Raw genomic sequence first — 17041 nt, 5'->3', positions numbered from 1 at the left:
ATGTTGCTTGTGCATCAGATTTACTGGTGTACCAGAAACGCAATACAAAAGTTCCAGCTTGTGACTTTAACAACAAAAAACTATGTACTTATTTTATCTTAACGCACTTAAGTCCCAAGGGTGCACTGATTGCAGTTTTCTGGCCAATTGCACATCCTGATCTTCTAAAAAGCCTAACCAGCCGATTCCCATTTTGGCCAATACCTATTTTCTTTTTTTGGTAAGGTAAAGTAATTTTATTTATTTAGCACATTTTCAGCAACCAGGCATTTCAAAGGTCCTTACATTAATTAGAATAAAAGAAAAACAAAAGTACTCCACAATTATAAACTAATAGGATTTTCTCCAGATTTTAAGAGATATGTATTAAAATGAAATGACCTGGTGGCCGGTCTGTCAGTCAAACCTCTCACCAGGGAGCAAAAGAGGACAGTGGTTGATTTTTAGACCTTAGATAAGATCAGTGGATAATATCGGCTTCACATGAAAAAAAATCCACCGATCACTGATCTCCCAAAATGAAGGAAATATGCACCAAAAGAAATCAGTGCATGAAGTCGTCTCAAAGTTCTGATTACCTTCTCAATCTTTAAACAGTCATCACACACATTTGTTTTTTAAGAGTATTTTTTTTTTTATTTCTCTTCAAAACAAGCCCCCTCACAAAAACTCCTTTTGCATAACAGTAGTACAGCAGCGGCCGAGGGTACAAAATGCTTCTGTCATTATTTTTCAGTGTAAAAATATCTCTTCTCGTGCCTCCCCCACCTGTGCCATCCTCTCGTAGTGCAAACGCTTCAAATAAAAGTTAGGCACATGATGGATACGATCGCAGTTCAATTACACTTAAGTGCTGATGACGTGTAAAACATCATTCTTTGATTTCCTCTGTAGGTTCCCAGTTCATACGGCGCGACGCCTGCAGCCTGGTGAGAGTAAATATTAAGAAAAGGGGCGGCTGGACTTCCTGGTTTTGGCTGTGAAGATTTGATGATTCCTGGTTAAAAGAAGAAAAAACAAAAGACCTACAGAGTTCTACTGGCTGACAGGATCAGGATTATATGTTGGAGCTGGACCGACTGAGTGCAAGAGACTCAGTCGGCTTTAATAATACTATGTTAAATACAAATGACATTGCGAGCTTATGGTCCCAAGCAACAATCACAACATCTTCCTAGTTGATGCTTTTGCTTGTATATATCTGAGCAAGCGATTTAAGTGGCAACTTGACAAGTTTCTACCTAAACAAAAAAAAAAAACAAACAAAGTAAAACTAACTAGCTCAAAATAAAGTCAAATATTTCCCAGTTTTACATTATGGTACAAATAAAAAATAAATATCAGTTCTGTTTATTTTTTTCTTTCTTTTTCTTCCTCCATTTAGCCATTTTATGATTTCTAGACAAAATAAAGGTACAAAGAGTGACTGTCAATCGTTTCTGATTAGCGCAGTGTAGCTTATGCGCTCCATCAGGATGCTAGCACGCCGCGGCGGATAATGTCAGAGCCGTAGCGACGCCCCAGCGACGAGTCGCCCCTCAGCTCGTGGGAGTGGCACCGCTTGAGGCAGGGCTCCAGCTCGCCATCGGCTGCCTTGGAGTCGGAGCTGTAGCCGTCGGCCTCCGGACCCGACCGGAGCCGTGTTCTGGGGTACGCCGACTCCGGCGCGTTGGTGAGCGGTCTGAGCAGCGGGTTGCTCGGCTCCAGCTCTGCCCGCTCCCTCAGCGTGGCGCTCGGAGGCTTGTCGGCCCGCTTCGGGATCCGGAACTTCCCCCAGCCTTTGAGGTGTCCGGACGCCGAGCCGTTAGGGGCGTGGGAGCTGCCGTTGGCGGGTTTTCTGAGCCAGCTGTTGGCTTTGGAGGCGTCTGAAACGGAGCTGGGTTTAAACTTAGTGTTGGGGGCCGCGTCCAGCGAAGCGCCGCTCCGTCTGGTCGTGGAGTCGTCAAATAAATACTCGTCAGAGTCAGAGTTTCTGATGTCGACCAGCCGGATTGAGACGGTTTTATCCAGATGTTTGGAGCCAAACTTGTTCTTCAGCTGGCAGGGGAAGCTCTCGGAAACGTCGCTCCTCCTCTTCCTCCCTCGTTCCTCCGGCTCTGGATCTTGCTTGTGGTTTCCCAGTACTTCACACTCTGGTGCAGGGGTTTCTCTTCTGGGGCCCTTCCTGCTCTCGAGCTTGTGCAACTTGACTGAGGCGTGTTCCTGAATTACTTTCTGGAGCTTTAGGAAAGGCTTCTCCTTGCTCACTTCAAGCTGGTGGACTTTGGCATCACCTTTGGACTCTGTGGCCGGAGCCTCTTGGATTTGGGAGCTTTTGCTATCTTTAATGTCCAGCAGGCTGCAGCACGGATTGTCCTTCCCGTGAACGCTTGGAGAGTCCGACAGGCTTTTCCTCCTTTCCTGCTTTAGTGAACTTCGCTTGCTCTTCAGACCAGAGTTACTCCAGGAGGAGCCGGACTGGCTGCTGTCAGAGGAGAAGGAACCCAGAGAGAAGAGCCTCTCCAGGTCCTTAGCAGAGGGGTCACCTGGAATACAGAACCATGCACAGCTTTTGTCAGTTCAATATTTAGTTTCAGCTCAGTGGGAAGCACACAAACGGAATTCCACACACGTCCAGCTGACCAGCAGTCCTCTGCTGAGACTCTTGTGGATGTGTTGGAGAGGACTCACCGTTGAGCAGCTCGTGGTCCAGCAGGCGGACCTGGTGCTGGAATATCTGCTCCTGGACTTTACACAGTGAGCGCTTCATCTTCTCCCTCCGGGTCACCATGTAGGTCAGGTTACGCACCTACAGGAGGAGCAGCGACAGTCAGCGTTTCCACAGCACACACTCCCTCTTCTGAACGGACAGTATGGTCAAGCTAACACACTGTTAAAGCTGCCGGACGTAGCTTTTATAAAAAATATGTTGGGGCTTTTTTTGTTTTGTTTTGTTTTGTTTTTACACATTAGTTTAAAAAAAAATAAGTCTAGTCCGTCCCAGTGCTACTATTGCCATCTGTAGAAATGAACGGCTCTCGATGAAAAAACCACCAATCAGAGCAAGGAGGAGGGTCTTGGCGCTGTCAATCAATCTCATGAACAAGCTTTTCACACAAAATTGCTAAGTTGAGTTAGCATGGCTACAGATGGTAGCAGAGCGGTTAGTTGTTTTTCTGACATCAGAACATTTAGCAAAGCGTACACAGGCATGATTGACAGCGTTAAGACCTGCCTTTAATCATCTTTTGAGATCCCCGACTCATTTCCCCTCAGAAATGATATTCTTGGTTGAATCAAAATAATGTTAAACCCAACATGAGCTTTAAGAGTTTATAGACCATGGTCCATGTGGACCACGATGGAGTGGCAATTTCCAAGTTAATAAAGATACTAATGCTAACCATACTGATATAAGATGTTAAGAGACTCCAACTCACACTGTGAAACGTCGCCCCTGATCCCACTGTAAATAACACTGGTCAACAGCCAAAAAGTCAGGGGCTTTTCAACTGTTTTAGGGTCATGTTGATGAGATGAATCCAAAAATCAAATCAAAAATTTGGTTTTGCTCAATCAGGTCAACTTTCTGAACTACGGAGCAACATGAGTATCAAAATCATGACTTGTTCTGACATCTGGATCCGTTTCCTGAGAATCTGATCAATGAGTGATGAGCAGGAGGAGAGATTTATTTATATGTATGTTTATATGTACTTAATCTTATTAGTGTTTATTATTTAATTTATAGAAATACAAGTTTGTAGATTTAATTAATACATTTAATTAATACCTTTAATTAATAATATTTTGGATGAGAAATATGAATGGAAATGAACTGATAATGTCACAAAAATGTAATTCAGTCAGGAGATCAGATTTCTCTAAATGCATTTAGAATAAAAACCTGACCTGACTGAGAAAAATGGATGTCATTTTTGGATCCTGTGGTGCAAAATAGTCCCAATTCAGTTGAAAAAACAGACAACTTCCTAAAATATTTGTTTGTATCCCAGTGTTATGAATGGCAGCTAACTGCAGGAAGGTTGGGCAGAAACATTGTGAATTCTGAAACCTGACTGCTTCCTGTCTGGTGTAAAATATTCTGTCACAAACAGAAAAGCAAAGCAGTTTTTTTTCTCTCTCTTCCTGCTCTGTCCCTCTTCAATCTAGTTTATAACTCACAAGGAACACGTTGTGCTGAAAAACTTGATTTATTTTCAGATGTTTCTGTGATACTTCCTCCTGTTTATAACCCCGCCTCTGCTGCCGCCAGCCGCCCTGTGAGTCTTCGTCAGGAGCAAGTGGAGACCTACCCTCTCCAGGTCCTGCCTGAGGTGTGTGAAGAGCTGCAGGCGCCGCAGCAGCACCTCCTGCTCCCGCCGGGCCAGGCTCTCCTCCTCGTCCTTCTTGGGGGTGAGCAGCTGCTGGTTGAAGTTGGCTTTGCGCTTCAGCTTCCAGTACTGGTAGACGAAGTCCACCACCTCCGGCGCCAGCTTCAGGCTCTTGGCCACCTCCTCCACGTCCACGAACTGGTAGAACTCCTCCTCCATCTCCTGCAGCTTCAGCTTGCGGAGGTTGACCCTCTTCTCCTGGTCGCTGTTCGCCCGGCCCTTGCGGTCCCGCGCGCCTTCCTTCCCATCGTCCTCCGCCGGGTCGCCCTGGAAACCGGAGTGTTTGGGGCAGTACGACTTGAACTTCACCTCGTCGTCCTCCGTGAGGATGGTGTTCATTTCCAGGTTGGCGTGGAGACCGCAGGTCACATGGAAGGCGGTCCTGCAGTTTTTTGCAGAGCACTGGACAGCAAATGGCAATGAAACGGATTCAGACGGACTGATGCCAGAAGCGACATTCATTAAAGACAGCATTCATTCTGCAGCAAAACCATTTGCTCACTATATAGATCGAATATTAAACAGATTCACAACAGTGAAATAATTCAAGCTAGGGCTGAAATGATTAATCGTTATTGAAATAATTGTCAACTAATTTAGGAATTGATAGTTAACTGGAATAGACTCAACAGAAAAGCTATTTGCTGAAAGAACAACACGCTCAGAGCTGTAACTGATCTAAAATTATACTATATACATATATATACACACATTTTGCACTGAAGATAAAATAAAAACATTTGTCTGCACATATGTTCTTCCCAGAACTCCTCTATGGCAGTTTTAGCTTCACATGGTTAAAATTCTGTAAAATACAGAATTTCCCACTGAGATTCTTTCACTACTCAGTTATTAATGGGTTAATCCAAAAAATAATAGACCAGCTCCACACTGTACTGATTTTATGCCAAGCAGAAAGGGCAGAGGTTTTCTTTTTTAGCTGCAGATGATCAAGAGATCATTTATTTTCTTGTTTAAAATTCAGATCTTTAATGCACTTCTAATATTGTATCACAAATTATACTTAATTGAAAAATCTACAGAACCCAGCAATGTTTTTATTTGATTAATCGTCAGAATAATTGACAAAACAATCGATTACTTAAATAATCGTCCCTAATTCAAGCCTTTTGTAATTTTTGGTGATTATGGTTCACAGTTAATGAATATGCAAAATTTAGTTTATGAGAAAATAAGAATATCACATAGTATGAATAAAAACAGCAGTCAGGCTGGTTTGGTCCGTTACCTGGATGCAGGCTCCGGTCTTCTCCTTACACAGGCAGCAGATCAGAGCCCATCTGTTGCTGGGAATGTGGGACACATTGGTGATCGGCTCCATCTTCTCTGGATTCCCAATGCTCACCTGGAACGCAGATACACACAGACACACGTGAGCACAAGTTTATATGAATAAAAAAAGAAATAATTGCAAAAAGACACCCCAGAAGATTAACAGTAGGATTGACGGAGCTTTCACCTCTGGGATCCACAGGGCACAGCTGACATGAACCCACTTGGTTCCGCTGCGGGTCGGCTTCATGGCTCCGCCCTTCTTAGGACACACCTGGCACTTTGGGAGGATGCCGAGCGCGCAGATCCGACACAGCCAGCTGCCTTTTGGGACTTTCTGGATGCCGTAGCATGCCTGGTCAGAAACACCGACCGGAAAACAGGAAGGAATTCAAAACACACACACACACACATGATTAAATCAAAATAAGAGACAGAAGACTTTACTTTATGATAATGTTCACCAAAACTGAAATAAAAGCTCCTCTGTGTGATAAAATAACTTCTCTAATGTTGCTAAAAATGTGAAGTTTTGACCATGAATAGCTTCAGTACTGAGGTCATGTTTCAGATTCTGCTTTCTTTACAAAACAAACCAAATATATCCAGATTTCTTGGAACCATAAAAGCTTGTTAACAACAAACAAATGTACCAAAATTGAAATGCATCTACCTGGATTTTTCAACAGAGTTCATCATTTCAAGGTGAAAAATGAGGAATGGCTTCTGTAAACATTTGACAACCAAATCTGAAAATCAAGGCCAGCTTTCAAAGAAATATGAGCTACACACCTCTTACATTTAACATTTTCATTTGTTAAAAAAAAAAAAGTAAGAAGTATATGAAGTGGGCCTGGACGATATGGCTCTAAAATCTATCATAAGTGTTTTGTATCAATCGATTTACATAATAATTGATTCGTTTTTTTGTTTTGTTTGTTTAAATAAGTGACATAAAGCCGAACTAGAGGTGTGACGCTTCCTGTTTCATCAACTGTGTTTTTTTTTTTTTTTTTTTTAAGCAGTTATGAGGACTGCTGACCTAGCTTACCTAGTTGCTAGGTAACCACAGAGTGAGGTAGCTGACCTTGCTTAGCTGGCCTAGAGATCGAGAGGCTAAAGCCTTTCCTCTGCCTACATCTCCCAGAATGCTGTGCAGTTCTGGATCAGAGTTCAGTGACTATTCTATATATTGATTATTCTATCAGATGTATTATCTATTGATAATGATCATGTCTATTACTATATATTATTAATAATTTATTGTCCAGCCCTAATATAAACCTTGAGGTTGGACTCTGCTTTCAGTGGTTCCGGTGTTGACCTCTGACCTGGTGAACGCAGATGTTACACTTGTCGCAGAACACCATCTCGTTGTTGTCCTCTCCGTCCGGCGACTGACAAACGTCACACACCACGTCCTCGTCGTACTCGATGCCCAGCCCCTCCTCCGTCTCCATGGCGTGGGTCATGTTTTCGTGGCAGCAGTGCTCAAACTCCTCCATGACTCTCTCCATGGTGTTCTCGTCCAGCGGTGGCACGGCTGCAAACAGCGCCACACGCTGGTGAGAATCAGCTTCTCCTTGTTAGGTTTTATTTGGATGTCATGAAAGAAACGGAAACCCATCTAACAGATGGTGAGTTTCCAGCTGAAGGACGGGAACAAGGTTCACCATCCATTACTGTAAAGTCTGGACTATAAACAAACCATTATCACCGGTTCTACGATAACCTCGGATATGGCTATCCATAAATAGCCATAAAAGTGCTGCATGTGCATACGTTCGTGTTTGTTTCTCGGTAATTTATCGACTTTACCAAAAATTAGAACCTGTAAATCTGAAGCCGAAGAAAACAATATTTATATTACAGCATATTTCATCCATCCAAATCCCAGCATAAAATGGATCCTGTGGAAACATTCAGATGTTCTCACAGAAGAAAAACAAAACGCAAATATATGAAGTTATTTTAGAATGCAAAAAATAAAAGTGAGCAGCTACAGAGCAAGATCGACACAATACTAAAATTTGCTACCAAGACTGAAACTAATAACACCTGATACCATTTTTAATGCGGTGGAAACATTTTTTGAAGGAACAGGGTTCTTTATATTACGAGCAGAAATATCATTAATTATGTAATGTGGCAACATTTTCAGTTGCTTATTTAGAGCAAAACCAACAAGTAGTGAACAAGTCGACCCTTGTTTGGAAAAATATGTTTTAAAGATATGTTTAAAAACAGTCAACAGGATAACACTTAATAGAAATATTAATATCATTTATGGAAGTGTGCATTTTTGATCCATGCCTGCAGTAATTTTATTACATTGTAACTACTGATCTCCAGCATGTGTTTCCATGAGTTAATTTACTATTTTTACTTGTAATTTTACTCATAAAGTACAAATAAAAACTCAGTGCAGACTAAAAGTGAATTGTTTTTAATCCAGCATAGAAGAGGTGCAGTGAAAACCAGGGTTATTTTTTAGCTGCATCAGCCTTCAGTATCTTTACAAATAGACGGAGGAGTAACAGAGGTTGATTTTTGACTGAGTCGTCGGCTGATTAACATATTCTTGTGATAATCGGTGCGGCAGGAGAACGGAGAGCTGCGAGGTTCAGGACTTCACCGAGGGGAAGCGCAACTCGACAGCGGAGCTCAGACCGTCTCTGAAGCTAATGATTGACTAGATAGCGTTAGCTGACGTCTTGTGGGAGGTTTGCTCTGTTGCAGATGCATCAGCTTTACTGTTTGCTCAAATGTGAATCAGTCAGTTTTTGTTTTTCATATTATTGATCATATAGATTTCTGGACTGTTCTGTGGAGTCCGCAGCTCACCCATCTGTGCAAACTCCTCGTTGATGATGTGCAGCCAGGCCACGTCTTCTTCGTTCAGGTCGTAGCGGCACATCCCCTCCGCCAGCGTCCGGATGTCCACGTAGCCCAGCGCCTCCGTGCCCGACGTTCGGATCAGCTTCTTAGGCCTGATGAACATCACCTCCTTCCCCTTCTCCGCCAGAACTCTGAGCAACAAACAACAAGTTATCTACCAACATGGAAAAGTGTGGAAAAACTATGTTCACCCATAATATAGTAAATGTTAGACAAAAATCCAGTTGAACTGGTTTTTTAATTCAAATATGCTGAAAACACCAGGAGATGAATGTAGAGAGAGCTTAAAAATAAAATTATTTTTTATGCCAACTGATGTTTTTTTTGTGCCTTCTTTCTTTTCTAAAAAAAAATAATAATAATAAATGACAGAAAATATGATCAAATAACTGCTTTCATCTCAGTTATCCCTTCAGTGAGTTGTACGGCGGAGTATTAGCACCAAGCTACAATACATTTTGCTCAATTTCAAGAATATAGTGTTAAAAAACAATTTTTTTTTTTTTCAAATTTCAAGAAAAAGTGATTTTAATGAGAAAAGTTTGGACAGTTATCAGGATCTGATGTGACCAACTCAGTTTGTGGTTCTTTGAAATAGATTCAGTTGTTTACAAAATGGTTTTAAAGTTCAATAATTTGATGCTGATGTGTTAAAACATGAAGTATTTCTATTGATTATTATCTGTAAAACTTATACAAAAGTAAAAGATGCTCAACATTCCTCATTTTAATTGTTACTTTTCTCGTAGTTCTCATAAAATTACTGCTCCGTTCTCCTACTTTGGTAAACTGCTAAAATCAATTGATCGCCCAGCCCTAGACGGAAGATGACAGATAAACAGAGACTCCCAGCAGCGGTTTGCCTACCTGGTCACAGGCTGGGGAATGGACTGGGGGCTCACGGGGACCTGGACACCCTTCTCCCACTCCTGCCTCCACGGATCAGCCAAGACATAGTAATCCTCTGGATTCAGCTGGTACGAGTCGTGTAATTTCATGGCTGTGATGAAGTCTGTCCTAAAAACCTGGCAGACAGAAGGAGAATTATTACCTTGCATTTCAGAAACAGCTTTACCCAGCCCTGCTTTCCTCCTATAGACACATTACAACATGACATCACGCCCCCCAGCTCCCTGCTGGAGGCCAAAAAGCTGATCGCCGTCAACGATCATTGGTTATGTTGTCAACATAACGCGGTGAATCTTAAATGCATGTGTGATAGATAAAGGAAAAATTTTGTCTGAGGGCATCACAGTTCATCAGTCAGGAAAAAGTTTTAATAAAATTAAAAGTAGCAAGGAAGAGGGAAGTAGGTCAGTTATGCTAGCTTGACTTTGACAATCTTAACATGAAGGTGCTGCAGAATTCAGTGTTTTGGTAGTTAAAAAAGAAGGAAAGAAAAAGGCGTACTCTCTGACAGACCATCAGTAGAGAAATGTTTAAACTAGCTAATTAACCACCACTGTATTCAGACAATTACTTACTAATAATCGCAAAGCAAACATTGAGCCTGAAAACATGAAACTGAAACAGACTGAGTGTTATTTGTGTGGTAAATGTTTGCATGATTTTTTTCATGTTGAATCCTGATAGAACTTAATCTCTATCTGATAGATCAGAGAACGTAATCTCTGATCCATCAGCCAACAGAGCTGTTGACACTCAGTTCCTATGGAAACGCATCTGTGTGTAGAATAAGAGTGGTTTTCAGTTGTTGTCCTCTGGTTTTTCTGTGTTATTTTCAATTTGTGGTGATGTACTGCGCTAAATTAATAACACCTAAATGTCCAGGTTTCATTTTGTTAATTGTTCTACCACAGCTGTACACGGAAAATAAATGAATAGTCTTTTTGCCCTCCAGCATTGTGCGCATGCATGAAATTTCCAGAAGTAAACAATAACATGCAACGTGTCTATAGTCCTCTGAAGTGTGACTATGTGAGCTGATTATAGTATTTAAAACGTGTTTATGTCTGCCTGTACCACTCTGAGCAAACCTAAAAGCTCAAAACGGTTAAAAACTAAAGCCAAAGTGTTTGAATCCTGCGCTGTGTGGATTAACCAACCAGAACGCTGCAACGGGAGGAGCTATTGCTGTGCTTTAATTTAATTGGCTGTGGCTTGCAGGGAACTAACACTACAGACTGTAGAGCAGATAACAGGAGAAATGTTTCCATTAATGGGACCCTTCATCTACTGTGGGCCTTAGATAGTGAGTTCTGGTATATGGCCAGTAAAACCAGTGGAACAAAACAGAGTCTCATTTTACTGATGTTTCAATAAAGGGCATTAACAAACTCTCCCATTTTGTCGAGTAACAACCACATATCTGTGGATTATTTTGGACTTTATGGTAGAATTAGAGTAATAAGTTATTCAAGTTTGTTACTAGTATAGGTCACCAGATCAGCCAGGTTATAAAATGTAAAGGGGTGCCTTTCACTGCACTGTGCCTGTCTACAGCAGCTCTGTCTGTCTGGTAGCTCAACAGTTCATTCTGTTTGCTAAATACTTTGAAGTTCAGCTGCATTGGCTTTAGAGAATCCAGAGTGAATTTTTTTAAAGCGTTAATAATGACTCAATAGGCTTTAAGTCACATGACTATGCGTCATTCTAACACAGAATGACGCATAGTTCCCAAACTTTTCCATGCTATCCATGCCAACAGCATTAGCTTTTGGGAGGAGCATTTGTTGTATTGTTTATCAATTATTGTGATCAATTTCTCGTGTTAAGAATTTTCATTTATTGTTGTGTTGATAAATTCCAATTAATGATAAAAAGAGTATAAGAATATATCTCTGTTCTATGAAAGCTTTAAAAATATATATTATTCAATGTAATACTATGATTTTAAAAAGTTTACTGTGAAACAAATGACACTTTTTTGAAGTAACAGGCCTGATTTAAATGGAAATGTTTTCCCAAAAGCAGTATTTGTGTTTGTAACACTATGCAGTCACAGACATACGGTTACCTAAAAAAAGTAGTAAGAAATAGTTTACCATCAATTTTATTGTTATCACGATAGCACAAAAAGGCACTGTGATAAAATCCTAAGTCCATATCGCCCACCTCCAGTGGGGAACCTCTTTGAAAACAGACAATGCTAGAAAGTATGTAACTTTTTAGAATGTTTTTTCTCCCTTTTATTCACCATTCAATAATTATTAGTGAATAGTAAATATGTTCTGACTTTAGCTGGCTGTGAGTTTGTAGGTATTTTTGCAGCAGAGTCCTCCACAGCAGGCTGACAGAAACTTGTTCATTTTGCGGTTGAAAAGCGAAGCAGCTTGATGAATTTGAAAGATGAGCATGGCAAATAACATCTATAATCAGGATTTAAAACAGATTATATTTTATCATAACAAATTGTGATATATATATAGAATTTTTATTTCTGACATTTCTTTCTCATCTTTCCTCCAGCTTTCTGAATCCTCCCTGCTGGAACTTTGAAAAACCCTGCTCTATTCTAAACCATGCTCCATCTTTTCATTGACTCCTACCAGCTTCCTGTGCAGCATCATGCTGTCACTGTGTGGACGGTGTGCTCATGGAGGATAAGCAGTCCAAGTGTTTGTGCATTTAATTTCTATTTTGCTTTCGTCTGAGCAAAACAACTTCTTCTACGTTCGTTGTGTAAACACGACTTCAACAATGGTTTCTTTGGAAAGATTTTTCCACTCTATCTGCAGATTTCAAGGAGTTATTCATTACTTTTGTTGGTTATTCCATAAAATACAATGAAATGTATGCATGTGAAAAGGCCCTATTGGTTTGCTGTAACATGACCGAGCCATCTTACCTCTGAGGGTTTCTGTCCGGTTCCCCTCCGGTGCTGTGATGAGTGCTGAGACCAGCAGGTAGAATTACCTGAAACATAACAAGGGTTTATTGGGTTGGAGGTTTTTCTGTTTGGAAAGCGTCAGGATTTCCTCCAGGATGGATCGAAAATGAGCCTCAGCGTCTGTTTGAGCAGCTAAAACACTTCAACTGATATCGCTGTCCTCAATTTGATCTTAACAACACTGGTCTCTACATTTAAACTTAAAAGACATGAGAGCGAGGAAAGCACTGTGATCGGTTGCAAACTGTTTCAAATTATTCTGTATTCTCTGATAACAGAGGCAAATTGGATTCCCTAACACAGCAAACAATAGAATAATAATAGAAAAGAAAATCACAAGGTGTTCAACTGATTCACTGGAGCCTGCCTGCCTGCCTGACCTGCCAGGATGTCTTTAAAGGTCCAAACACGTGTCCTGTTCCTAGTCTGTCTCTTGCGTCTCACACGGACGTTGTCCCTTCGCTTTGTTTTTACCCGTGTCCATTTCTTGTCCCTCTTTCTCTTTCCTTTCTTACATCCTGAATACGGAGTACAGACTTACTCTGACATAAACATTCAAACCTGTAAAGTGGGTCCAAGATCAACAATGTAAAGGATACTTACGCCATTTCTGAAAGCTTAAGCCGAGGAAAACATGCACCAGCTGACAGATTCAGAATTACTGCAGCTCTTATGTGACTGTGGGTTCAGTAGAAATGTGTGTGTTCATGTGATGAGGCATGAGAAAGTTATGGCATAATGGATGTTTTTTGTGTGTGTATAAATACCAGTTTCACATTGTTTACACAGAACACACCCAGGTGCTAAAAGTATATAATCTATTCTTTTATGGTTGTAACATTACGTAGAAACGCATATGGAAGATGAGAGAACATGCGTGAATGCATTAATCAATTAATCGCATGATGAATTAAAATGAGCTACATCATTTCCATTCCGATAATGAATATTATAAAGTAACGCCTGGTAGTCTATGCCTTAAACCGAGATTGATAAGAGGTAAAGTTTTAAGGATTTTTAAGACTCCAATCCTTGCTATGGAAGTTGCTTTACTATTGTAAACATGCTATCTTCACTTACAGAAGAGGGAATAACTGCAAAGTACTAAATAATAATAAAAAAAATTTGCACAAATGTACTTTTGAGTGAACAGCTGACACTGAGGTGCAAAAGACAGCAGAACTGTAGCAGCTCTGTTCAGGTGATTCAGAGGAGGCAGGTTTGCTTACTTCCATTATCAGAGTCATCGCTGCTGCTGGGGTGTCTGCTTCTCTTCATGGTCTTCTGTCTGTGGAGCTCCGGCATCAGGACTCTGCACACAAAACCCACCATGTTAAGCTACAACAACGACACAGAGGACACTAAATAACACTTTCAAAATCTGAACAGACAAAAACCTGAAAAATTTAATATCTGTAAAAGCAACAAATATTTCAATTAAACATTTAGGGAACAAATATTAACAACGCAAAAAGGGCCCTGCATACTGTTAGTACTCAACTAGGCTCCACGTCTGCGTTAGTTTTCAATGGATAGTAAGTGAGATTACGCAACATTGCAAGGCATCAAAATGTCAACAACAGGATGCTTCCAGAAGCCTCGCAGAGGAGTTCCAGCAGCGCTAACGCCACCCCTCGGTATATAATCACACTTCTACTGACTGAAGGTAGACATTTTAACATAGGAACGTAAAATGGGGCGACACTAAAAACAAGCATCACATGTTTCCTTGGAGATTATACGGCGTCACGAATGTTTACACACCAAGGTAACTTTCCACACGTTTCCCCGCGCGACATAAACAGCGCAGCGCCGCACTGGCTTATGAACCCAACGTAGCGTCACGTTGTCGGTAAAAATAAAAAAAAATCACCATTGACTCATATGGCCCGAAAGGTGGAAAAATACCAGGGGGTTTGCCCAGCGAGGAAAGGTGCTAACCCTAAATTAGCATGCTAGGCTAGGACACCGAAGCTAGCTCCGGTTTGTGTGACGCCCCTTCGTCCTGCACGCACGCAGCACAACCAATGCTGAAGTTCGCCTCCGATTCGGAGACTCTGGTCTTGACTGGCGGGTCTAAACAGCTTCATTTAAAACCTATTTATGAAAATCTGATTCGATACAGTTCAGAATCTAGGATGATCAAACGTGAAGTATCATTACATGATAAAAATTGTAAATATACAATTTGTGAAATCTGAAATCTATCTCAGATACAAACCGCCTTAGGAGATTCTCCCTGCCCACAGCCATCACCATCTGTATCTCTGAAGAATCTTGAATTAATTTGAGTTACAACAACAATTAGTTTCCCTTTGGGATCAATGAAATATTTTTGAATTTTGCATTGAAAAACTACACTACTTACAAACACCAAACAGGAGCAGAATTATTCTAAATTCTGCAGCTCCATAAAATGTAGCTTGTGATCTTTCAAACCTTCACTTAATGTGCAAAATTTAAAAAAGGCTCTTGTTGTTTGCTTTAGAACACATCGGAATGGTTTCATCTGAACTACACTATAAACATTTAACCAGGACAGAGAAATAATCCACGCAATTTATAGATTCAATAAAATATTTTGGGGAATTTATGAAGTCACATTTTAATTTGTCAAAATTTAAAAAAAAATAATAGGTGTTTTTCTGTGGCTTCACAGGCTCATCAGTAACACTAGCTATTAATTACTCTATAAAAATTAAGGAAAAAGATAAAATACAATTTTTGAGGAACCTTAATTTTAAAAAATGGAACCCTAACAAAAGTTTTTCAATATTTTAACCACCTTAAATTGGGTCCTGCCTAAAATTAAATTAATGGTAAGTAATTTAGTTAGTTCTGTAAAGTAGTGGCTGTGATTTGTGCTTTTATTATTCAATTTGGGTAAACAGAAAACAGAAAATGGCTGAGCTGACATCTCAGCTCAGCCATTAACCAACACTGAAACCAATAATATTTTATAGCATCTTCATTACCAACATTGGGATATAATAACTATCCAGAAGGTCTAAGAGAAAATAGAAACAAAAAGCGCTCCAAAAATGACTAATTCCCTGTTTTCACAAATTGAATAAAGGTTATACGAGTTTGAACATTAACTATTCTGAGTATTTCAGGACTCGTGTGTCCTGAGATGATAAACCCATCAGAATAATCCTTTAGTAAAGTGCAGAATAAGAAGATTCGAATCGGATGCTAGCTTCAGCACTGTGATGGTGCCAATGTAACTGGCAGCTACATATAGTAAACATCTGCGTTCTACTTGGTATAACTTTATCTGGCATGCGAAGAGAACATTTGTGGACATTAATACTATTATGGGGGTTACTTTTAAGCCATCCACATGTGTTAGTTTTAAGCGGAAAATAAATACTGTCGAATACCAGCTTGGTTGCTTTTTCCCCATACCGTTATGCAACCTCGGGGCCCACCCACACCCGGTGCATCAAGTGGAAATATCTTTAGCCTTACTATGTTTTTCTAATAAAATGCATACACAGCGAGTTAAACTATATCATAATCTACATATGACATACAACAAACCGCTTCTAATTACGAACGTTTTCAAGAGTGAAAACAAAATTCAGCTGGTGCTGCGTGTTAGCAACCGAAGCTAGCTCGTTAGCTGGAGGCTAACAAACGTCAGTTCCAACGCTGTTAGCAGCCAGCCACTGCCACTAGCATAGCTTCCACGGTGCCCCTCATTAAAAAACAGAAACAGCCTCCTATCCGTCAAAGGTTAGGGGTCAAACTTGCACTCAAACATGTTTCTCTATAGTTAAAATGTGCATATGAATTATGGTTATTCGTTAAAGTAAAGCCAGAGTTTCGTTATTTGTGTGGTTATAAAAGCGGGTTACAGTAAGGTGTGTTTATCGAAAATGAACTGGCTGAGGTTAATCTTTGGCGCCATTTTAAATGACGACGTCGCGTTTTCCTAGCGGACTGCTCATGCGACCATAACAGAAATATAAACTCAGCTAAATGCCCCGATATAAACATGTTTAACAAATGCACGCAGGTTGATATAGTTTACAAAAATAGCACGGTACATACAGAACACGTCCGAGGGATGCAAGCCGGTGTTTGAGTTTGATGTGAAGCGCAGTTTTTGCCTTGAGTTCCGCTTGACCCGCATTCCACATACACAAACACAGAGCAGCGGCGCCCGGGGAGGAGGTTACCCAGCACGGGCTGCAGGAGCGCATGTTCACCGCAGGATGGCAGCAGAATCCCTTGAACCACTCAAACCATCAGATTTGAGGATTAACTCAGGTAATCAACCCCTTCAATTTTAACCCCCGATTTACTAGGTGCAACAATTAAGTGTGGATACATTTAATTTGAGCATTATTCTTTCATATGTGTGTATGACACTTATTTTTTGTGTAATGCAGATCAATCCTTATATGGCAAGCATCTCAATTAAAGGGAGAGACCACAAATCAAAAACACAAAAACCTCTCACACCGTCATATTTTTAGCCAGAAAAACAGAACAGTTCACATGATTTAGTTCACTTGATTGAAGATTTTCAGCTCTTTTCCAGAACTAGAAGTAATTCATGTTAACTCTAAATGTTTTCATGCTGAACTATGAACATGAACTGGTTTATTTCAAGCTGGCT

The 17041-nt window shown here is 40.5% G+C and overlaps 1 protein-coding gene across 7 annotated transcripts; it reads right to left on the bottom strand.

Annotated features, from left to right (window-relative positions):
• Nucleotides 1-1334: 1334 nt before the first annotated feature.
• Nucleotides 1335-16626, bottom strand: jade1 (jade family PHD finger 1). 7 transcript variants are annotated; one of them, XM_008398775.3, is made up of 13 exons: nucleotides 14783-14831; nucleotides 14636-14690; nucleotides 13644-13726; nucleotides 12795-12932; nucleotides 12373-12440; nucleotides 9432-9589; nucleotides 8511-8695; nucleotides 6998-7209; nucleotides 5854-6021; nucleotides 5623-5739; nucleotides 4296-4775; nucleotides 2671-2788; nucleotides 1335-2525 (listed from the first exon to the last, which is right to left on the bottom strand). In XM_008398775.3, exons 2-13 carry the CDS (start codon nucleotides 14671-14673, stop codon nucleotides 1471-1473), a joined length of 2820 nt encoding a protein of 939 aa, XP_008396997.2. In that variant the 5' UTR covers nucleotides 14674-14690; nucleotides 14783-14831; the 3' UTR covers nucleotides 1335-1470. The 7 variants fall into 7 exon arrangements, with proteins under 7 accessions (XP_008396997.2, XP_008396996.2, XP_081459469.1 ...); XM_008398774.3 differs by lacking the exons at nucleotides 14636-14690; nucleotides 14783-14831 and adding an exon at nucleotides 16471-16626; XM_081603343.1 differs by lacking the exons at nucleotides 14636-14690; nucleotides 14783-14831 and adding an exon at nucleotides 14288-14433.
• Between the last annotated feature and the right edge of the window lie 415 nt (nucleotides 16627-17041).

This window comes from Poecilia reticulata, chromosome 22, assembly GCF_904066995.2.
Source record: "Poecilia reticulata chromosome 22, P_reticulata-male-v2, whole genome shotgun sequence".
Taxonomy (NCBI): domain Eukaryota; kingdom Metazoa; phylum Chordata; class Actinopteri; order Cyprinodontiformes; family Poeciliidae; genus Poecilia; species Poecilia reticulata.
This window is presented reverse-complemented; position numbering and strand designations above follow the sequence as displayed.